The sequence below is a fragment of the Artemia sp. Qi Xiang Cuo genome, chromosome 17 (assembly GCF_049724085.1).
Source record: "Artemia sp. Qi Xiang Cuo chromosome 17, ASM4972408v1, whole genome shotgun sequence".
NCBI classification, from domain to species: domain Eukaryota; kingdom Metazoa; phylum Arthropoda; class Branchiopoda; order Anostraca; family Artemiidae; genus Artemia; species Artemia sp. Qi Xiang Cuo.
In genome coordinates, this window is record NC_142810.1 from 23390350 (window position 1) to 23415064 (window position 24715).

General features: G+C 34.5%; 1 protein-coding gene across 2 annotated transcripts; it reads left to right on the plus strand.

The window, feature by feature from the left end:
- The first annotated feature begins 1344 nt into the window (after positions 1–1344).
- ND-ACP (NADH dehydrogenase (ubiquinone) acyl carrier protein) lies at positions 1345–23740 on the plus strand. 2 transcript variants are annotated; one of them, XM_089103757.1, is made up of 4 exons: positions 1345–1564; positions 14914–15024; positions 17221–17308; positions 23581–23740. In XM_089103757.1, exons 1-4 carry the CDS (start codon positions 1409–1411, stop codon positions 23670–23672), a joined length of 447 nt encoding a protein of 148 aa, XP_088959883.1. In that variant the 5' UTR covers positions 1345–1408; the 3' UTR covers positions 23673–23740. The 2 variants fall into 2 exon arrangements, with proteins under 2 accessions (XP_088959883.1, XP_088959882.1); XM_089103756.1 differs by lacking the exon at positions 14914–15024 and adding an exon at positions 14759–14878 and having other exon boundaries at positions 1363–1564.
- The last annotated feature ends 975 nt before the right edge of the window (positions 23741–24715 follow it).

The window sequence follows — 24715 nt, forward strand, 5'->3', positions numbered from 1 at the left end:
AAGCCAATCCTTTAAATGAACTTTATTTCGTCGTTTTGGAATCCTGAGATATCGTCCAAGATAAATTATCTAAACCAGTTTATTTTATTACCCAGTATTTTGAAACTAAAATTCGGAAAGAGTAGATTTTAGTAATTTCAAGTCAAGCGAAAAGTATGTATCTGACTTTTAATATTTTCATATTGCTATGCAAGAACAAACCTTACGGACACTTAAGCATGTAAAATGAGTTATGATTGGTCAGCTAAAAATAATTTCCGAATCAGAAACAACCTTAAATCCTTAATGCAATAGATTTCATTTGACCTCTGTGATTCTCCTGAAACAAGTATGGATCCAGACATGTGTAGCATATTCAAATCAGAGGTGATAGAACAAATGGAAAAAAAAAATGCTCCACGAGCAATGGTTCTTCCGAGAATGTAAAGCATACTCGTATTGGATGTGTTTTAACAAATTGATAGATCGGATCATAATTAGGACATTTTATCATTTTATGAAGCTTATGGTGGTTTCGTTAGCTACTAAGAGCAAGTTTTAAAATGATGTATGTGTGGTTAACTACAAATAATTTAACTGCCTCAAACAATTTTATAATCTAACGAACCTAATGTCAACCAAAGTGATAGATCACACATTGCTACTTTTGTCTTCAAGTGCTGGCCAAGTGGTGCTTGAAAATTAAAGAATAAAAGCACACTTTAACAAGGTGGAACCAAAATGTATGAGTGATCTACAAAAGTAGGAACGGTGGCTAGACTGATAAATAACCAACGCCATCCAGCTTTTGTTGTTTCTTCAATTTTTTTTTATTTGTTTTACAGTACTAGTTTAAGTATTGTAATTGGCGAAATCAGTCTACTAATAAGGGTCTGATTTCAAATTCCAAAAAATACACGAGTACAAAGTTCTAAAAATCCCAAGAAACGCCTAATGCTAAATGGTGTTTGGTTGGCTATGCTCTTCGGAGTGAATAAACCAACATCACCTTGTTTAAACGTCTGACTGGCAGGCCGTTTGGACAATAATTGGTCAACTTTGCCTGATAAAGACAAAGAAGACAAATCCTGCGTTCAACAGAGCTTACTGCCAGCTTATTATTTATGCTTAACCATTGTGCTCTTTTATAAAGGATTTGAGCATTAAAATGAATTTCTAACCAAGAAATATAAAAAAAAAAAATACCAATCGACCAAAAAAATGTACGGCTTAGTAAAATTTGATTTCTCTAAACATAAAAAAGGTTTTACGCTGTTCTTCACAAAAGTCATCAAAATAGCGTAGACTGCGGAGGCTACGACACGCAATTTTGACAGTGGAAAACTTGGAAAACTTATATCGTCCTGAAACCTCCTGAAAATCGCCGTTTTGCGCTATTTAAAAATTAAGAAAAGAATAATCGAAAATCATGAGAGCTCTTTCCAAAACTCTCAGACTTGTTTCTGCAACTGCACCTAACTTGGTGAGCAAAGCAGCTCCAAAGGTGCTGGCAACTGGATTCCAGCATTGTTTATTGTCACATTTAGCATCTGTTCAAAATCAGTTGACATGCTGTCAAGTAAAGGTAGGCCAATCTGTTTGCAGCTTCTTTAAACCTAGGGTGACACAGAGGCACATTAAGAATTAGTATTTGAAATTTCTAGGTCCCCCCCCCTGCACAAGTCCTGCCATGCATTTTTTTTAGTAATGTATTCAGCCTAATCATCCTTTAATTCAGCCTAGGGCTAGCCTGCCTCTTTATTTTGTGCAAAATCTCAAACAATTGGCTATATTTTAAGGTTTATCAAAGAGCTGAAATCAGAATAAAGTTATAGATTAGGGGTTATTGAGGATATGTTAACAAAGCAATTCTTAGGCTACCTCAATGGCGCCTAATACGTAAAATAGTGTAATTGTAGTTAACACATTTTGACTAAAGCTTCAATATACTTTGCCCCTCTCCCCTCCCCCCTAATGTGCAAATATATAGGCCAAGTTATATATTTCCCACATGTTCCACCCCCTGTTGCTTGTTTTACCTTGACAAAATTACCTTAAGTCACACTTGCTAGTAATATGATGATCCAGTAGTCATTAGTCAGTGAAGATAGTGTGCTGACTGATCAGATGGATCCCAAACTAATCGCCAGGGCTTGTTCCTGCACCATTCCTTGTCAACTGATGATTTGAATGACTCAACCCTGGCTGAAAAGACTGTGTCCTGTTCTAACAAGTCCCATAGACTCATCACCCAATTAGAAAAGAATTTGTTATATAACCTTTAGTTGGCATGCTTCTTGAAAAGGTTCTCTGATAATTCCCTCTGTCAAAGAATCTCCCAACCAACTCATTACAGAGAAGGTCAAGTCTCCAACATACTTGATCTAGTTATAGCCTACTCAGTAACCCTGACCTAGCCTACTTATTAAGAATGTAAAAACCACACCTGTTCGTAATAGCAACCATGTAGTAATTATTTCAGAGCTATGTCTGCCTACCAAACAACCTTCCTCTAAGTAACAAAAATGTGTAAACTACAAAGTAGTCAGTACTGTTTTTACTAAACAAACTCTTTTATATAGTGCTAGTTTGGTTAATGCTAATGAAATAAAATAGGATGAATATATAATAGTTTAGAAACAAATTTGGGCTATATATTTGCACATTAGGGGGGTGGGGGGCAAAGCATACCATATATTAAATATGTAATTTAACCAAGGTACCTTTTTCCCCCTCAAAACTAAAAAAAACAAGAATTTAAATACAGTTTTTGCCTTTGTTTATATCCCAGAAGGCATTGTAAACCTGTTTTCATCATGCATCTCAGTCTGTTTAGTACAACAGTACCAAATAGTCTCTGATAAACTTGTAAACTTGCCAAAGTCAACTGGAAAATGCTTATTACTGATGATATTCAAGAGAGTTGGTCAAATGTAAAAATGGACTTTCTCAATTTTGAAAAGTCATGCACCAGAATTTTTCAGGTAGAACAGGCAAAAAGTTTACCATTTTTAACCACTAAATTAAGCAAGCTAATCAATCATAAACACAGAGCATAGAATTGCTATAGAATAAATAAGACCTCAGAAAATTATATAGTCTTCAAATCCTTTTGTAATGAAACAACAAACCAAATAAAGGAGTTGAAGAGAAGGTTTGAAGAAAAACTTGCTGAAGAAGTTAGGGATAACCCTAAATCTTTCTGCCATTATGCCACTCAAAAATGTAGCAGCAGATGTACAATCCCAGATATCCTGCTCAATAGGAAATCAGTTGCTGATCCTGAACTGAATGTTGAAATTTTCAACCAATATTTCTCTTCTGTTTTTTATCCAACTCCAGTATTGTATATCCTACACCTCTTTTATGTGATATATCACATAATATGGAATCAATTCTGATTACAGATACTTTAGTTCTTAAGGAACTCACATCCCTCAACTTGAATAAATCTGCTGGCCCAAACAGGGGTGAATCCAGGATTTTTTTTGGGGGGGGGCAAAATAGGTTGATCCAATAAACTTGCATTAGGAGCAAGTTTCATTTACACAAACTTGAGTTAATTAAGTAAATTATACTACCACTGGGCCCAGACAGAATTCACCCACATATCCTACATGAATGTCATACAGTTTTGTGTCAAACTCTTTCCTTGCTATTCAATTTATCATTAAATTCTCTAGATTACCCCAGGACTGGGCAACTGCACTTATCATTCCTATTTTTAAAAACAGTAGAAAGGACCTTGCTGAAAATTATCAACCCATACGCAGTTGTTAAGGTTCTTGAAAGAGTAATTAACTCTGCAGTTGTTAAACACCTTGAAGCAAACAATGTTTTACACAGTTCATAACATGGCTTTTGTTCTGGAAGATCTGTTGACACCAATCTCCTCAAGTCATATTATCACATCACCAAGTTGCTTGATATTAGGGTGCCTGTTGATATGATTCTGCTTGACTTCTCCAAAGCTTTTGACAAAGTATGTCACAATTGACTTGCAATTAAAGTGTATGCAATAAAGATTGAAGAGAAATCCCTGATTTGGATCCTTGATTTTCTTTATTTGTGTAATCAGTGTGTTCAGTTATTTGACAACTCATGTAATCATATTCTTTCTTCCTTGATTCATGTTCTGACTGGACTTCCTCAGGGAAGTCTCTTGGATCCTACACTATTTAATATCTTCATCAATGATGCTCCTTCCATTATCAGCAGTAAATCAACTCTTTATGCAGATGACCTGAAGCTTCTTGGACCAGCTTTGTCCTGTGAAGATCATTCCCTGCTACAAATTAATCTTCAACTGCTGGGCCAATAGGCTGAGGCCTGGCTTCTTGAATTCAATGTTGCCAAGTGCCATACCATTCACTTTGGCAAACTGAATCCTTGCTGCTCTTATTTTTTTTTTTAGGCTACCCATTCTCCTCTATAAATAATGAGGAAGATCTTGGTGTCACTATTGACAATGAACTAAAATTCAGCACTCATGCTAAGAGGTCTGCTGCTGGGGCTAGTTTGTCCTTGGGACTGATTAGGCGTACTATTTCCTTTTGTTCCCTTAAAGTCATTAGTCTTCTTTATAAGGGACTTGTGCATCCTAAGCTTGAAGTTGGAATGTCTCTTGCCTCTCCATATTTTAAAAAAGACATAAAAGTTCTTGAAGATGTACAGAGACATGATACTAAAATGATATCTGGCTTGCAAGAGCTTTTTTACCGTGTAAAACTATCAAAGCTGAATCTCCCTACACTTGTTTACAGGAGAAAAAGAGGAGATGCCATTTTAACCTATAAGTTATTGAGGGCTAAAGTTGCAATAACAGTCACCAGTGAACCTGCATACAACTAGTCATCATTCCAGAGCTCTACAAGGAGAAATCCTTAGATTGCTCCTAGCTGAAATTTAAGGTAATAAGCATAGGGAACTACCTGGAGAGAAGGAAACATTTTAAGAAAACAATTCATGCAGAATAATCATAGTTTACACATTTTACAATCAGCTAACCTTCATTTTCACTTGTTTCAGTGTGTTTTTTTTTTTAATATATTTATCATTTTTTTCAAATATTCAGTTTTGAATCATTCCTGAAACAGAGCACCCTTTACAAAAATTTGTTTGTAGAGTATGGGTGTAAATTTACAACTAGTCATGGTCATAAGAAACATGTTAAGAAAACAGTTCTTACTTTATAATAAGTATAATGATCCTAGTTAACATATTATCCAAGGGGAGAACCTTTATCATCACTTCTTTCCTCTTTTTTCTTCTTTTTCAAACTTGAAAAAAAAAATTACAAAAAAGCCATGCTTTCAACAAAACATTTTATATGTTTTGATACATTTTATATTGTTTAGATGACTTTCTTCTTAGCCATTCTTAAATAATTTAGCTGTAATGAAAAATATGGTTTTAAGAAATTTATGAATTTCTTAAAACCTATATATTAACAGATTATATACCCCCACCCCCCTGATGTGCAAATATATACCCAAAATTACATTCTGAATCTAAATGTAGCTTTCATTTGTATCACAAATGAATTTTATCCCCATGATGTGCAAATATATACCCTGATTTGGATATATTTAGGGGTAGGGGTAAAGTTCCTTTGTTGTTTTTTTTTTCTTTTTTTTTAGTTACCCCACCCATCACCTATTCTAAACCCCCATTGCTCCTCAAAAAAGCTAACCTACTCTCAACTCCTAAATACTGACACACACTTGAGCTATAATATTAGGGCTCAAACTTCAATGAGATCAAGAAGTACCTTGCAAGCCAGTGTGAATACTAGCTCTTAATTACTAGAAACTGGTGCCCAGAGAAACCCCCCTTGTGCTCTTTCCATTTATTACTAGTCACTTCCTTGGTAAATTTTGTTTTATTTTGAGCCCTGAAATTGAAATTGATTACCAGGAATTCTGAAAACTACCTCAAAACAATCATTAGCACCTACTTATCCCATTCCTAAAAGGGTGTTGCTTCATTTTATTTCCTCCCTCTAACAGATAAATATACAGTCCACTCTATATACTCAAACCATATTTTTCTTTGTTTTTATTCTACTGCAAATACTAATCACTTGGTGGGAAGACAAGAGTTGTGTGATTCTAAAAACAGTTTGAATGTTTATAGTGGGCTGTATAGTCATCCATCAGGAAAAGGGAAGGGTAAGTAAAGCAATGCATTTTTATAATTGAGATTAGTAAGTATTTATGTTTGTTTTATGGTGGTTTATACAATTTGGCAACTGTTTTCTATTAGCATGTAAGAAGAAGTGCAGTGTAAAAGGACAGACCATAAAAAGGTTCACTAAGTATTGTGTTCATATTCTACCTAGCTAAAAATGGAAACAACTCCAAATGTACCCAGCAGTTCCAATTCGGAAAGCTGTGAATATTGTGTTTTAGCCTGTGCATGGCTGATGGGTCATTTTTTTCTTTTGTGCTAAGAGAGCACTGGAACATTGTAGAGAGTTGTTATGGTTTCTTTTGTAAGCTAATGCTTTTTCTAAATTTGTCTTGATAATACAGGGCCATATGATAATTGTTGTGCTATTTCTAGAATGGAAAAAATGGGAACAAAATGGTTACCACTAAAGATTCATGGTTGAAAATTCTTCATTGGAGGTTTATATCCCTTTCTTGAATATTCTCCATTCCAAACCCCTTAATAAGCAAAATCTAAAAAATACGTTTTGTTAAAACCTGCCTAATAAATGAATTTTTTTTTATAGTCAATTTGAGAATATCAACTGATATTTATTTTTACCTCAGAGGAATTCAACCATAAATATATCTGGGTACTTTGTATAAATTACTTCTGACCATGCCATTTTGCAATATGGCATTAAAAATGAACTTTTTTTGCATCATCACTGAAGTGAAAAGGTTTGGAACCATAAACAGGGTACCATTAGATTCTCCATCTTAAAAAATCCTCAACTAGATGTCCATATTTTGCAATGCTGGACAGCGTTTACCCCCTGGCAAATACCCCCCCCCCCCCCCCGCGGAAAATACTCCCTGTGGAAAATAAAGCTTTCCAAATTTGAGAGTTTTATTTGAGTTTTTTTTTCATAGGGGAAGGAATTTTGGTTCTTGTGTATTATGCACCACTCACTCAACTTTATGCTGTGTAAAACTCAAGAACAAACCTGTTTCTTCATTAGTTTTTTCAGCTTAGTGCAAGACAACATAAAGAGAAGTGACAGAATACATGGGAAATATATAATTTGGGCTATATATGTGCGCATAAGGGGGGGGGGGAGGATAAAGTATATGGACAGTTTGAAGTCAGAAAACAGTTCTTTCTAGGTGACTACTGAAAAAATACAGAAGAATAGTGAGGCATCTGGAAATTTTGCTAACTAAAAAAAAAAAAAAATCCCAGTATAAAGTAAATGTAATGTTTCATTTAAGTATTTTTCCAAGTCTTAAGTATTTTTTTCAATGACCATTTTTCCAAGTAATAAGTACTATTATTAGCTTAATGTGTTGTTTCATTTAAGTGTTTTATGATGATTGTCGATCAAAGTTTATGCTATTTGTGCCTTTCATTTATGTTATTTTGCTATGTTCATGGCCATTTATTTGGCTTTAAAATACACTTCTGTATCTATCTATCTAATGTGCAGAATACTTGTACTAAACACATTTTGTATGCAGACCCGCTAAATTTTATTCTCTCCCCCCTAATATGCATTTTTATAGCCCAAATTTATTTCTAAAGCAACAAAGAAACTAACATAAAAACTGGTGTGTTTGCAAATTTTACACAGTGTAAACTTGAATGAGTGGCGCATAATACACAAGTATCGAAATTCCTCCCTCCCCTACAGAAATAAAAAAAAACTCAAACAAAATTCTCAAATTTAGAAAGCCTTATTTTCCATGGGGGGGGGGGTATTTTCTGCAGGGGTAAACACCTAGAACCTCGTGCAATATGGCACTAAAAATGAACTTTTTTTGCACCATATCTGGAGTGAAAAGGCTTGCAACCATAAACAGGGTACTATTAAATTCTCTATCTTTAAAAATCCTCAACTAGATGTTTACAATCCCCCACATAACACTCCTTCCAATTGCCCCTAGGAAATGAAAAGTAAAATGTGAGTTTTGAAATGAAGATATTTATTTAAATTTGGTGAGAAAATAATGACTGGTTCTTCTAATTTTATTTATAGTGTTACTATGTTTATTAACAGTAAAAGTTAACTATTCAATTTTTTTTTGGGGGGGGGATTTAGAAAACAAGCTTATATTGGACATGGAGAAGGATCCTGCAGAGACATTGCTGATTAAAAATAGTTTATCAAAATAAAAGTACACCATTCACCATGGCCAATAATGCTAAACTGCAGGTTTACAATCCCTTATCTTTAAAGCACCCTTTTCCCATATTGAAAATGCAGCCTCTTGCCCACAAAACCATTGTGTGAATATAATATACAAAATACATGTATAAACTCTCCTGCTATCCAGGTTTAATCCATAAAACTCCAGCACTTTGAATGCTGGCTTTGATCCAGAATGGCTCCAATTTTTATCCTGGAGTATATCAACACCATAACTGCTGAAAAGATGTTGCCCAATAATGTCTCTCTAATGTCACTTTTTTCCCTATTACGATTCCCAGCTGAAGTGCCATGAAACAGATGTCAGTACCATCAGTAGGGACTACAAAATTCAATGCCATGTTCTTTACCTTACCTTACATATTGCTAGTGTCCTGTATTGATCCTTCTGGTCTTTGATCCACAACTTCCAAGCTCCTTGCTTGGGCTGGGCAAGAAGTGGACAGGCTAGAGCTGTTAATTATCCTGGGTTTTTGTAACTATCCAAGTTAAAAGTTTATAAACCTTTTATCAATTTTTTTTAATGATAGTTTACTTTTTATTTTGATCTGACACCTTTTGGGTTCAAGCTCTTTCAAAACTTCTGAATTTTTTTTTCTTTATCACAAATTACTCTTCAGTTGAAAGTGACAATAATCCATCAGTGTCAATTACCTTAAAATTACCTTAAATTGCACTAGCCAGCAATAAGGACGAATCCTGTAGATGCCAGTCAATGATGATGGTTACTCAGCTCATTGGGTGCATCCCAAACTGTGTACCATGGCTTGCTGCATCAATCTCTGTCAACAGCTGACTTGAAGGCTTCAGTATTAGGGGACACGACTACATTCTGGCTCAGTGAATTCCATAGGCCAACCACATAGTTGGAGAAAAATTTGTTTTGCAGTCTGGTATTAGCGCGTTTCCGGTAGAGCTTCAGGGAGTGCCCTCTTGTTCTTGACGAACTATCTAACTGGAATAAGTCAGGGATGATATTGTGGTTGCAGATCAATTTGTATGTCATCAATACATCCCCTCGCTTACGTCGGTATGTGAGAGATGGTATTTTGAGCCTCTGGTATTTTGAGGAGTCTGGTAGAATATGGCAAATTTTGAAAACCCCTTATGCATTTCGTTGCTCTCCGCTGCACCAATTCCAGAATTGATTGGTCAAGCTTGTTAACTGGCGTGGCAATGGACATCCACTGGACATCCGTCCAAAATTAGAATTTGGGATGTCCATTGCCACGCCAGTTAACAAGCTTGACCAATCAATTCTGGAATCGGTGCAGCGGAGAGCAACGAAATGCATAAGGGGTGACTGCGAAAAAGATCTGGGAGTCTTGGTTGATAACAAGCTCAAATTCAACTTACACACGCAGTCTGCAGTAGCCAAAGCCAACCAAACTCTCGGTATAATAAAGAGAACGTTCTGCAGTAGTAGAGTTTGGTTGGCTTTGGCTACTGCAGACTGCGTGTGTAAGTTGAATTTGAGCTTGTTATCAACCAAGACTCCCAGATCTTTTTCGCAGTGACTGGTTGTAAGTGGTTGTTTAGAACCACAATTGGATTCCATAAAATACTGGCTGAGAGGGTTGTTTGCTCCAAAGTGTATGACCCTGCATTTCTGGATATTAAATTCTAGTCACCAGGTTTTTGCCCACATTGAGAGTACATTGAGATCTGTTTGGATGTCTTTGGTACTTTGGGGGTCATAAATTGGACTGATTATTTTGGAATAATCAGCATATAAGCAAATCTTATTCTTTATGATTGAAGATGCATCATTAATATAGATGTTGAATAGAGTTGGGCCCAAAACCGTGCCTTGGGGTACTCCGCTTTCTACATCTGCTGATTCTGAGAAGAAAATTGATCCACCATCCCCAAATACTCTTACCACCTGCTTCCTGTTGGTAAGAAATTGCATCGTCTAATTTATGACTTCATCGTGGAGGCCTATTGTGTGGAGTTTAGAATTTAGCCTCCTATGACATACTTTATCAAATGCTTTCGCTAAGTCTAATAATATCATATCAACTGGGGATCCCGTGTCCATAAGTTCTGTGACATGCTCGTAAGCATCAATGAGGTTAGTATCAACTGATCGACTGGGGCAGAAGCCATGTTGGCTAGGAGATAGTAGCTTGTTAGTATTTAGGTGTTAAATAATGGCTGAGTTAACTATGCCTTCAAGAAGTTTTCCCATTCCTGAGGTGAGGCTAATTGGTTGATAGTTGCTGGCTTCATCTCTGCTGCTTCCTTTATAAACAGGTGTAATCTAAGCTTCCTTCCAATCTTGTGGAATAGATTTAGTATTTAGAGACTTTTGGAATAGTAGGGTGAGAGGATGTGATAGTACTGCATATGTCTCCTTTAAAAGCCGAGGGGGCACTCTGTCAGGTCCTGTTGATTTATTTGGGTTAATTTTCTTTAGTCGAGTCTCTACATCTACTTTAGTAATATTGATGGGTGGCATACTTTTATGAATTTCGTACTGTGGGGGGTCTGGAAGTGGGGCATTATCTGCAACTATGAATACTGAAATGAACTGTTTATTTAATGCATTAGCTATCTCCCTTGGGTCACAGATTTTTGATTCACCTTGTACAAATTGAGTGACAGAATGCCTTCCAGGCTTACCCAATGACACATACCTCTAAAATTTCTTAGGGTTAGTTTTTGTTGCAGCTGCCACTGATTTCTCATACTTCTCGGTGGTAGTTCTGGAGAGACTTCTAAGCTTGTTACGCGCCTGCTTATATTTTGTGTAATAGTCAGCCTAGTTTTGATTCTTTGTGTACAGCTTCCAGTATTTCTTTTTTCTGTTCCTAGCCATTTTTATTTCTTTTGTAATATATGGGAGGGTTATTGGTTTCCTTTTCCATTTCGTAGAAGAGTGATTTTCAATACCCTTCAGTAATATTCTTTTCGTAGTTGTCCATGACTCTTCCACATCTGTATTGTCAATGAAAGACCAATCACATTGAGTCAGTTCCTGACGAATTAAACTGTAATCAGTGTACACGTGTTTTGTAAATTCTAGTCTTTGGGGATACAGTCTAAAACTGCAACGTATGACAATGTGGTCACTAGCTCCAAATGGTGGTAGGGGCTTGATGCTTATTATAGACTCTTGGTCTTTTGCTAGTAGTAGATCAAGTAGCGAAGGGTTCTGGCTATTTCTATATCTTGTCGGGACGTTAACTGCCTGGTACAAAGAATGATTAAATAGGCACTCCAGGAATGGTCTTATTAAACTATTTTCAGAAAAACCGAATCCGTTGACCCATTGAATATTTGGGAGATTGAAATCACCAACAATAATTATGTTTCCTTGTAGCTTCATTTCAATATCAATTGAAGTACTCATAGCAAGTAAAGAGGATTCAAGGCTAGGGGAACTGGGGCTTCTATACATGCAACCAATGTAAAATGGCCCACAAGGCAGGAGGACAGATATCCACACTTGTTCAATATATGGTTCATAATCTGAATTAATATCAATGCTTCCTACCTTCAGAGAGCTTCGGATGTACACGGCTATTCCTCTTCCTCCTTCTCTAGATAAGCTGGTGACCAAGGAATAGTCGGGTATCTGGATCTGGGTATCTCCAAGAGAAGTTTAGTCCATTTAGGTTTAATCTCGCAGAAAGCGTAAATGTCTGCTTTTTCCGACAAAACGGCATATTTTATCTCATGGAGCTTTGACGTTAAACAATCTACGTTACTGAAGACAACTTTCAGACCATTGTTCATCCAATGCGTGCAACTTTTATTTGGGCTATTATCCAGATCATTACATTCCCCAGACTCTATGCTGCTGTGGTTTGAAACGTCACTCATGAAAACAGTCTGCTCGGAAAGAATACAGCTTACTGATCTCGCACTGTAAAAAGATTCACTTTATTCATCAATAGTACTTATTTCAACATTAGAAGACACAGGGCTATTTACACTACTATCTATATTTCTTTGAGAATTATCTAGATCTTGTCCATTGCAGCTGGTGCTGTGGAGGTGGGCACGTTTTTTGGAACAATTCTGTTGCCTCGAATGACTAGTTTTTTTTCATCATTAGCTCGTCGTACATGAAGCACTTCATATAGCTTTGTCCTCTTTATACATTCGGCTTTTGAAAAATCATTTTTAAATTGAACTTGGCCTGGCCCTTTTCTCTCATATTACTTTTGCAGGATCACTTTCTTAATTTTTAATTCATCAACCGAAAAAATAATGGGGCTCGCCTTACGCGAATCATTTTCGTTCCTGGAGTTATTGGGACTGACGAGGCGGCGAACATTTTTTACAGCTATCCGTTGTAGTCTGTATTCGTTACATAAGAAGTCACGAATGAATGTCTCATCATCGGGTTGCGGCAATACTCTGAATGCTAGAACATTTAATTTGCGTCTTTTTTTGTCTCTATCTTCAGTGATCAATTTTTTCCCGTGGCTCTCGAGTTGCTGGTTCATTTCATCTTTAAGAGATTCTACTTGAGATTTGATTAGCTTTTGTAACAGATCAGGATTACTAGCAGCCCCCGGGGCTTCTTCAAGCGAAGTAATACAATTCTCCACGTCCTTGAACTTGGCATCAATGTCTTTCTTGAACTCTTCTTTAAATTCACTAAATGACTGTTTAACTGCATTCTTGATTTTAATATCTAGGTCCTGTACAGCAGTTATTTGTCAGTCAACTGAGAATTTTGCTTGCTACACAATTTCTACATGATTTTTATTTCTTGTCTCCACTAAGTAAAATCCAGTGTGTCAGGTTCTGTTTTGATTGCACTAGATGCTATCTATTTTTTCCTTCAGCTGTTACCTGTGTATATGCTGAATTTATATTAAAAATTAGATGAAAGGTTTGCTGATTCCATCATAGCTTTTTGGGATTTACTTAACTCTGATCCAGGGTGTGTTCCCGGTGCAAAATGCAATTTAATTTGTACTTACTTCAAATTTAATACAAATTGACTGCAAACCTGGAATGGTTTATTAACATCATTTCCTACCATCACTACTTCTTTTCACAATGGCAGTTCCACCATTTTCCCTACACAAGGGCTCACATTCCTCATACTCATTAGTTTGGTCATTTGCCTTGACTTAAATTTGGTCATTTGCCTCCATTTTTCCCACTTTGATGATGAATGTACAGATGTTAATTTAGTAAATATGCTAGTTGACCATACTCACTATAACTTAATACGAATTTAATTTTCGGTCGTTCCAGCAGCTGTTAATTTGCTCTCACCTGGAACGAAATAGTAAATATTACTAACTTTTCGTCAGACCAGGAACACGCCCCCAGTGACTACTAAAAGTTTTAAAATTGATAATATTGTAAAATATCATAGAATTGGTATTCTACTGTGTAAGGTATAACACACCTAAGGTTTATTTCCATTAGAAGCTCAGCTGATGATCAAGTAATTTCTATTGATGCATTCCTGTGTTTGAAGAGTGTTCTTTCCAGTGCTTGGTTTGTACCATCTCACTTTTCACTATTACTTTACTATTTGGACTTTTTCTTTAGCTAGGTCATTTGGTGTGTTAAATTACAACCAGTTTTTCATTTCACATTGCTACTGCTATACTGTGTATTGAATTGAACTGTTTAGATGTTTATTTTCTTATCACCCTTTGATTTAAAAAAATGCTAACAGTGCCATAACAAAGTTTTCAATCTCCCTCAAACTAGTTTTAGTCAGTGAATTCCTTGCCTGAGACTTTCAACATTCCCTTTAGGAAAAACCATATAATCTTTCATTGAAAGATTGGACCTTTGTGGTGCTAAAAGCTTAGATACTTAAGGATAATCTGGTTTTATCTATTAATTGTAGCATTTTGGCTACATTTCATAATGCTTTTTTTTATGAAAAGATGTGTCCATTTAATCAGACTATAAACATATAAACCAAGATTTCTTGAGACAAGTGGTGGCATCTAGCTTTTTAAAGTAACTAAATTAGATTTTGATCATAAGCAATATTAAACAGGATTAGAAGGATGATAACCAATGTTCAACAGAGCTTATTGTAGCAACTTATTGAAATAGTTGAATGGTGTTGGAACATCCAAACTTACAAAAAAAAAATCTTGCTAGACCATATCTATAAGGACAAATTTAAGAAATGTTCTAAAGACCATATCTTTAAAAGGACAAATTGGAGCTTTTGAATGCAAATTGCTTTTGAATGCAATTGGCTATTGAAAGTCAAAATTACAAAAATAAATTGCTGCAAATTCATGGAATGTAGGGTAAATAAAATAGACCTTTAGGGTACAGTAGGTTTACAGAAACAAGTAAATAAATGAAGAGTTGTATTTAAGTTATTTAGTTCTATCCTCTGTACTTGTTCATTACTTTCCTTCTCAATGCTGCTCTTCATCACCCCTTGGTTGCAAAAGCTCTTAATAGCTCAATTTCTTTCAGATCAATCAAAGATCTGTTCAGCAGAGAACTTATGCAGGGGCAATCCAACTAACACTTCCAGAAATTCAGGAGAGAGTAATGAATGTGTGCAAGGCATATGACAAAATCACTGCTGATAAGGTGCGTTTTAAGGATTTTATTTTTATTTATTTCAGACACAAGTAAGTTTGAGAAAGTATGGAGGTGGACCACCCTTGAGTCTAAAACTTATTGAAGAAAGGGTATTTCTTGTCTTAAGGCTGTATGATAAGGTGGATCCAAATAAGGTATGCTGTGCTGTACATTACCCTTTTTTTATACTAACCCATTGACTTCATAGTGTACTGTCTTTGAGCCAGCTGGTATCAATATTTCTGGAAAGTATAATGTCCAAACCACACTGTTGGCATAACTGTCACTAAAAAGCCAAGATTTATGAATGATTTGTTTTCTTCCTTGATTTTAACATCACATTTAAACTACAGAACCAGAGATTGAAATGATAAGAAATTGGTCTGAAAACCTTGTGTCTACCCTAGTTTATTCCCAGTTATTGGCTGCAAATGGTGGAGAACCATGTATAGTTGTGTTGACCTCAGGTGGCTTGGTTCTGTAGTCAGTTGTTAGCAGTAGTAGTAGTATTGGCTGCAAATACTAAGTCTTTTTATCTCTTGTCAGATTGATTTTGCAGATAGGAAAACTGCTATTCCAATTTTTAATAAAAAAAATCACCTTAAATTTTGACTCTTATTGGTCAATACCAAATTTTGTGTTTGGAAATTGAACATTCTTCAACTTAAGAAATTATGACTGAGATACATTGGTACTGTAGTCTTGCTGCATTTTGATTTTATCAACAAGTTTGATCATAATTTGTTTATATAATAAGGTAAACTTGTTGATGGTATACAAACCAAAATTATCATTGGCTGAAACATGAAGAGGTTTTAACTAAACAATTAGAAAAGGTCTGAAGGTTTCCTGCCTCCTCCTGCTCTTGGGCTTTGCATAGTTAATTATTGAGCTCCAAGATTTGTCCCTTTTTAATTCAAAATTGGATTGGATTTTCAGAAAATGTTCATAATTTATCTTTTTTACAAATATATAAAATTAGCTTTTGTTTTGTAATTCAATTCTATAAACTACTAAAGAGATTGTTGAAAAGAAGTATGTTTACAAGTAGTTCTTTTTAATTTAAATTATTTCTCCCCCAGCCTTATAAATCAAGGATCTTCTGTCTAACTTTGTAAGCTGCTGACCTCATGGGTAAAGGATTCATTATTGCCAGATTTGAGCTTTTTGACCAAACTGCAATATTAGCAAATTAACAATCTGTTGTTGAATGTTTACTCCAAAATATATTGTATTGTATTATAGAGCAATTTTGAATAGTTTGGTTGCTTCTAAAATATGTGGCCACATTTCTGGTGTGACTGGATGACTTTTTGTTTTGCTGTACTTCAGTTTGGAGTTCACTTACTCAACAACAACAAAAAATCTGAGTAAAAAAGGAGACAAATTTGGCATCACATTCCCCCTGCAAGCCTCACAGAGGAAAAGAGAGAGCCAAACATAAAGAAACAAAGAAAAAAAATTCAAAGAGAAACAAACTAAACTGAAAACAAACTAAAACAAAAAAGAAGGATGAACTACCATCCAACATCTAATTATTTGAAATCAGTAAAATAAATAACATTTAAATATCAAAACAGATTATATAAGTAGGAACTAATACAAACAAAAAATATTTAAGTAATGTAAGAATTTTTTCTTAGATGTTAGTTTTGTTAAGTTTATGCTGAAATGTTCTTGACCACACAATCTATGCTAAAACACATGGAGAATCGCGACAAATATAAAAGATGTCAATTTGACTAAGTTCAAAATGAAATATGTTCTTACCCATTGCTTGTGCCTAAAACGACTAGAGGCTCGTTTGTAATAAGAAATGTTTCTCCCTGTGTATGGAATATAATACCGGTTGCGATTCGAAATGCAAGTCATCTGGTAACCTTCAAGGCTGCAGACAAAAGACTTCCTTGCAAAAGAATAGAATTTATGTATGTGTTTTTAAGTAGAATGGTTGTTGTATATGTGTGGATTTAGTATTATTACCAAGTAGAAAAGATAAAATAGTATTTTTTAGAATATCTAAAATAGAAGATTCCCACCTGCTGCCAAACAAGCCATTAGGGGTTTTCTTAGTAGTTGCAGCAAAAATGTTATGTGTTTTTTTTTTTTTTTAAATAAAATTATCTAATTATCTTAAAAAAATTATAAATTATCTAAAAGGTTGAGACCTCTCAAATATTTTTGTTCTTTTTTTACAATTCATATAACTTCAGTGTTGCTGAGGAATACCTCAAGCTATGCACTTTTTCTTTTTAATTTTGCCTTTTTCTTTTTAATGTGCGTTTGTTGTTTAAGTAGGCCTCTAGACTCTTCATATGGTATTCAAAGCTAGTTTGAAATTCTTTTTATAGCTAACCCTTGAATCACATTTCATGAATGACCTTGGTTTGGATTCATTAGATCATGTTGAAGTTATTATGGCAATGGAGGATGAGTTTGGTGAGTTTTAAAAAATTAAAACAACTAATCTCTCAAAGAGAATGATGGTTCTTTAGTTTGTTCAACTTTAAAAACTGTATGATATCCAATTCAATGGTAAATTCTTAAGTGGATACTTGTGAGGTCTTTTTTTTTATTCAATTTGAATTAAAACAGTTCTTTTGAGTGTCACAATTCTTTGTAGGATCAGCAAATTATGTTGCTATTGAATATGTATAAAACTTAGGTAAAATATTCTATCTTAAATCTGAAATTGGGATAGCTGTAAAGCCTGGATTTTTTTTCACTTTGACGGGATTAAAATTCTTACTGTTGTGAGCAGCTAGCAGTTACTAAGGAATTACCGTGATGATATTGACTTTGCTTAGATTTATCCAACTATGTAATTTATTAGTATATGATTCTATAATTGGAGTTTGCACCATAGGCTATAGCATTTATAGATTGTAAATATGTAGAGTTTAAGCAACGCTATAAGTAGAATTGTCTTTGTAGTCTATAACTCTCTGAACTCTGGATCTCAAGGCTAAAGTCTATAACTTGGCTAGCCACATAAATTCTAGATAAAGATTTATCAATCCTTTTTTCTTTCCTTTCTTTAGATTTTGATGTTCAGTAAAACCAGTGGCATCAATTTGCTTGAATTTAAAGTGGGAACAAAATATATTTTTTCAAAAATACCCTAACAAAGTTTTTTTTAATATAGGGAAGCATCAGCCTCCCCCCCCCCTTATTTCATGCCATTGATTAGAAAAATCTGATAAAATAGTCAGTTTTAGACTCGGTCGTATGTTAAACAGGGGAAAACCAAAATAAGGAGTATGTCTTGTGCTCCTTTTTGTTAGAAAAAAATTGTGGTCACAGTGGAAACAATTAGGTAAAGTTAAATTTTACCAGCTCTTTTTGTGAAACTTTTTTAGAGTTCTATTTATTCCTCCATTGTATTCTGGTCAAAGATATTTGAAAAGCTATAGCAGAGTATTTGTCTCAAGGAGTCTCAAGGAGATGCGAAAAACTCCGAAAAAACACGCAAAAAATAAGGGAGCTGTAGAGAAACAAAAAAAAAAAGACAATATAGAGCAATTCATTAAGATTTTGATATTTCGGAAGGCGGGGGACGAGATTTAAGTCCCACCCTCTTGTATACTTACCTTGGTCATAGTTATGTGATTTCATTTCTGAACTAAAGACTTGCCTTGTGATATTTCAGCAATTAATCTCTGATGTCTTTTTCACTGAGGCAGTTTTTCGGTGGATACACTTAAAGAATGGTCTTAAAATTGGATTGAATTATTTCTTTCGTCCCTTGATACATAATGGGTCCTATGTCCGACCCCCTCCGTAGCATGGTTGGACAATGATGCCGTATCTTCCAGCAATGGCTCTGTAGGACCTTTATCCTTTTTTATCCTTTTGATAAATAATTGGCTATTTTCTTGACAATTCAAGGTTGCACGTGTATTGAAAAGATTCTCATTAAGGAAAAATCTTTTTCTTTAATGGGAAAAGATTATTTTCAATTATGGTAAAAGATTCCCTTAGTCCAATTAAAAAAAATTTTGTCTTAGTAATTTTATTCCGTCGATTTAACAAATGGCTTCATAAATGAAAATTAAAAAGCTTCTGGGAGGAAAGGGGAGCTATGAATGTACGTAGAAGAGGATTCTTGTGAATGGAGGGTATGGAGATGCATCTCCATCTGCAATTTTAAGATATTTCAAAATTTCTTCTGAACTCCTTATGTTTGGCAAATAATTTTTTTATTTATTGTGTTTTTTTTTGTAGTTATCACACAAAATCCCATAAATGCGACTGTGAGTGGGAGGGATTGTAAATAAGGCTGAATATTGAAGTAGATCATCCTTTGTATTAGCCTGGCTTAGCTTTATTAACCTGGCTAAGCTTTTACGCTGTTTTGACAGAAGAACATCTTTTGATAAAAATGATTCTGACCTTACTTCTCAGACTGTTTTGTAGGTCAATGATTATTCTTTTCTGATCAGTAGTCTTTGAACATTAACGAGTACTTCTTCAAAATCATCTCTACTTTATTTGGCAGAAAATTTTTGAATTTAGGCATTCCTGTTCTAGATCAGTGATTTCTAAGATCTTGTGACTCTCATTAATCAAAAAAAAAAAACAAAAAAAAACCGTAGCAAAACAATGTTAGCTGAGGGAAGTGAGATATCCAATGGAAAGAAGGGGAATTTGTCTTAGTCGCTTGACCCCGTTGGCCTGTATCTCAAAAGTAACCTTTATGGACTGGTGCCACTTTATTCATGAATCCTTCATAAACGAATCAATATCTGAGGTCGTATCTAATTGTTTCTTATTAGGATGTCGTAAATAAGGTGATTTTTTGGGGTTATTTAAAGTAGGTGGCGATGTAGAATACTTCTTTGAATGTAAAATTTAGAAAGTCGATCTTTAAAATTTTTAGTTTGAAAAAAAAATATTCAAATTTACCAGTTGGAAAGACTTTTAAATTATGAGCCTCTAAGATCAATGTTGGATTACCCTTTTTGGTATTCAAACTGGTGAGGATTTTTGTCACTGTTTAAATAATGAATGAAATAATGTACAAAGACGGATGCGAATAAGAGGTCCTGTGCACCTTCAAACCCCCTGAATTCCTGGGCACTTTCTGTCTAAATTATCAAATAAAAAGGTTTTTCACCCCCACCCCCTCGAAAAAAACCTATGTGTGTGTCTGTACAGAGGATGCATAGTATCTTGCCATGGTCAATGTGGATCTTTCTTGAAATAAATCTGTGCCTTCCCATTTCTTAACACATTCAAGGAATTCATTTTATATTATTTTGACAATACTACACATTGTCTTTATCAATTTATTGGCAAGTGCTTTCACTATCTCATATTTTACGCTTAGTGCAATTTTCTTTTTTGAAAAAGTACAAAAAAAAGATTTTATTGAGGACAAACCTTAAAGTAACAAGGACAGTAAAATGGAATCGTATTGTTTGAATTGGTGAATGTAAAATTTACACATCCATATACATCTTTAAAAATTCGGAAAAATTCAGAATTCAAAAAGGGTTCCACATTTAGTTACACAGTTTTTTGGTACTAGCTAGTGCCAAATTAAAAAAAGAAAGGTGGGTGGAAGATCAGCAAAAAAATAAGCCAAAGACATACAAACAGTTTAAGAAGGTGTAGCTGTATTCGGGAATCAAAAAATTGTTATTATATGAATTGTTATATATGAAAACCATTGTCAAATTTCGCCGACTAGTTTTGGGTATGTATTTTCATTGGTCCACTCGGCGACTCTGTCGAAAATATAGTACTCTCGTAAGAACATTATTTTGTAAGAAGCAAAATAAAAATCTTAAATCTCAGTTTTTAGGTGTGCATTGACCTAAGATAGGGCCTGGAGGGCCAAAAATATTTTAATTTGATGATCTTGGATATCTAAGGGTAATGTATCTCGAAACTACTAAATTGTGGGGAATAAGTTATGAATGGGAGGGCTTGTTTTACACTGTATGTAGTTAGGCTGATATTTAGTTTGTGGGCTGTCGGGGGGGGGGGGGAGGATTTGGCGGAATTTTGAAAATTTTTGAAGAATTTTGAACAATATTGAAAAAGTACTCAACCATGGGCAGTCCTGTCCAATCAGTGAATAGTTCGTGAAAACGGGTTGGTTGTTTTTTTTCCTGTAGATGGTAAGTTATTTGTATAAGATGCTAAGTTATTTGTAATCCACGTTTTCATTTAGTACTTTTACTTATGAAACGACAAATATAGCAGTCTATTGGGAACCCCATTTTCCTATGGTGTATTGAAAAAAAATAGTTTTCTTGCTCTGTCATTGGGCGATTTCTCTCTAGTTTATCCCTAAAATGCCAAAATGAATAACGTGGCATTTATTTAGTTAGTAGTTGCATTTTGGGGTAACTAGACCGTGATTTTAAGGTAAGGAATACATAATAAATAAATCATTTATTTATTGAACACCCATCATTCACATAACATGATGAGACAGAGTTGAGAAAAAAGAAAAGAAGAAGAAAAGAAAAAAAACATGAAGAAGAAACAAATTACTTCACCAACTCTTTTCGTAGCAACGACGATAATATAAAACATGAAATAGAAACAAATTTAAAATTTTTATTTATGGCTGGTAGTAATGTTTCTGATTGTTAAGTTAGAAAATCTGCGTTAACAGTCTCATATCTAATCTAAAATTTCATATATTCTAAATATACTCTCTATAGAAGTGAGGAAACTATAAGGTCCCTTAGCAGCATTGTGCTGTGTTCCGTTGATGTTATCTAGACCATATTTAGAATTTTCATAAAGAGGCGGTGAAGAAATCTTCGAACCTTCGTTTCCAGAAATAAGTAACTAAATGAAATATTCGCGTTTTCCTGTGCCAGTTTTTTTGCTATTAGACTGTGCTCACAGCCTTCTCACCATCATGTGTATCATTATTACGGTCTTCTGGACATATATCACCAAAATTTTCCTGGTGCAAGCAATTTCCTGAAACTTTTTATCTCTTTAAAAAGCTTCTACAATAAGTGAAAATTATTAACGTAAAAAAAATCTACATGCTATGAAAAAAATATTTGCAGTCAACGAAATGCTGAATATTTAATTAGTATAAATGTAATTCTTTTTAAAGTAGAATAAAAAAGAGGACAGGTAATCATCTCCTTTCATATGTCCATGGTCGGAACTGGACTTTTTCTCTTTCTTTACAAAATTAAAAAGGCCCGAGGGAATTTAGGCAAATGGAGATTGTAATAAGGAAAACATGAACTTGGTAATAAAGGGGCCCGTCCAAATTTCAACAAAAAAGATATTGGAAAAGTTTTTTAAAACCCTTTAAAAGAATTTAAGCACTTTTTTTAAATACATGATAAGAAAAAATATTACCGACTAGAAAAATTGCAATTTAAGACTAAAAATGAACGCATAATGTGGTTGTTTTATGTTTCATTAGATATTTCAAAGAAATATTCGGATACATTCCTATGTCATTTTGCAATCATCAACGTAACAATTGTAACCCTTCTCGTGAATGGATCCCTTATATCACGCTTAATAGGATTTTAAATTCGGAAACTTGCAACTTGGGCCAGTACAAAAATAATAGATTTAGGTTGAATCATTGTAACCTCATTGGTTACAATGGTAACAAGGGCAACATCATTGTAAAGTAATCAAGTGATAAAATGTAATAATTGCCTTTAGGACAACTTTAAGTATTCTAAAAATGTAATTCAAGCGCCGTTGCTTGATTAAGCTTTTTCTTTTCTAAAACTGAAATTTGCTCGGCATTAGTTACGCAAATAATACCGTGTAATTGTTCTTCATGAACTAAACGTGGATAAATAAGAACCAATTCCTCCTGATAGTTTTATCACATAGCCAGCAGTCCAGACAACCCCCAAACTAAGCTTTCTGAGTATTTGATACATAGCAACCCTCTCCAGTTATTACTTATTGCAGTTGTTAGTTTTAGTCAAGGTAGCAAGGTGACACTAGAAATAAAATGCAAAGGCTTTTATTGTAGATGTCTGGAAGTTTTCTTGTTTGTGGCCAATGCCATGGGGAAGACAGAGATGTAAAAATCATTATCTTCCCCATGGCCCTTAGTTGTTGCCTGATACAACTCAAAGTATGAATAAACAATAAAATATTGTTCAGCTTCTGACCTATCGGTTCTTTTTTACATTCTGTCCTTTTTTGGTAAAATTTTCGATTTTCATAATTTTTCAGACAATATTTGCAATTTTCGGAAGACAAAATCTAGGTATTGAAATTCTACAGCTATATGTAGCAGCTAGACAGCAGGCGTTTCGTTATTAAGTTTTATTAGTTCGTAATGTTTCTGAATGGCGCTTGTAAGACATTCTCCTCCATAAAGAACTGTTCAATGATGCCACTCAGTGTAAGCACATGGGAAAAGTTTAACACAAATATGCATATTAAATTCTTGAGAAACCCATGCTGAAAAGGACTAAATCCCTTTCTGGGAAAATCCCCAAGAGTTTTTTTTTGTACTGTTTTTACTTACTTATCTATTTTCTAAATTCTATGATTCAGATAGACGGAGTGGGGTAACTTTCCATAAAAGATGAGTTCCATCCATGTACGGGAAAGAAGTCTTTCTGCAAGATTTGCTCCTCTGTAAAAACAGCCTGACCTTGCGCATTTTTTCACACTGGACTGTTGCGTTTGTCATAATATTTTAGTCACAAGTATGTTATAATATAAGTTTGTCACAATATGTACAATTTTAGGTTTTGAGATCCCAGATGCAGATGCAGAGCGTTTACTACGACCAGCTGATATCGTTCGCTACGTTGGTGATCATGAAGATGTTTATGAATAACAATTTTTTCTAGAAAACTTGGCACCCTATCATATAAATAAATAGAAATAAATTAATCTTTTTTGCTATTGACATTGTTGTCGTTCAGGCTAAGAATCTTGAATCATTAATCCTAAGTTTCTAATTCATATTGCGCCAACATAAATGGACCAACAGATTCTCTTGGGTATTAGTATTAATCGTTACTGAAATTGTTCTTAGTTTGGCTAAAGCTAGAAAAGCAAAAATAGCTATAGGATTTTAATCGGAAATTGTGTATGAAGCTTTGATTGTTTTAGTTTCTTCTTCTTCATTGAAGCCAACTTGCTTCGATTTCATTTCTCCCATTTCTTTCTGATTTACATATTATTTTGGGGTTAAAACAGGAAAATAATTAGATACATAATGCAAACAGAGTATATTTGATTTTCATAATTCTTCTGACTTTTGTACCGAAACATTATTAGACTCTTGTCTATTAAACTTGGGACATATATCAGCCTTTTCATTCAAAACTAGGGTTCGTCAACGGATGTGGTAAATATTAACCAAAACAAGAAAGGGTATTCATAAGCAACTTACAAGAGTGGAAACTGGCGCTAGTGTCGAAAAATAGCAATGCTATCTAGCGCCTGGTATTTTTTGTGTTAGAATAAGAGCAAAATTGATGTAGTAGTAAGTATCGGATTTCAGTTTTTTAAAACAAAATACGATTATGAAGTTTGGAAAAAAAATTCGGAAAAATACCAAATGTTATATGGCAGAGGTAATTTCTCGAGCTCCTGTCTCCACTGTAATAAGTTGCCCGTACATAAACAACCAGAAAAAGGCAAAAATTGATTTTGCATAAAAACCTACCTTTTTGAGCGAGGTATCCTATGGACTTTAGCAAGAAGCATTAAAACGGGTAATTTTATTTCCAATTTGGTTCGGATGAAGCCTATCTGCCTATGGTCTATGAATGTTTCATTGGAAGAACTGCATAAACTGTGATATCACTATGGGCGTCTGGAGAATCTTTTATGGTGGTGGATGGGAGAGGGATGGTAGCTTGAAAAATATTC

Excerpts from the sequence above, each read along its gene's own strand:
- ND-ACP (XM_089103756.1), top strand. The coding sequence starts at position 1,409 with ATGAGAGCTCTTTCCAAAACTCTCAGACTTGTTTCTGCAACTGCACCT. Across the intron at positions 14,879-17,220 it reads ACAAAATCACTGCTGATAAG|CTAACCCTTGAATCACATTT; the intron begins GTGCGTTTTAAG and ends TTCTTTTTATAG. Across the intron at positions 17,309-23,580 it reads GGCAATGGAGGATGAGTTTG|GTTTTGAGATCCCAGATGCA; the intron begins GTGAGTTTTAAA and ends GTACAATTTTAG.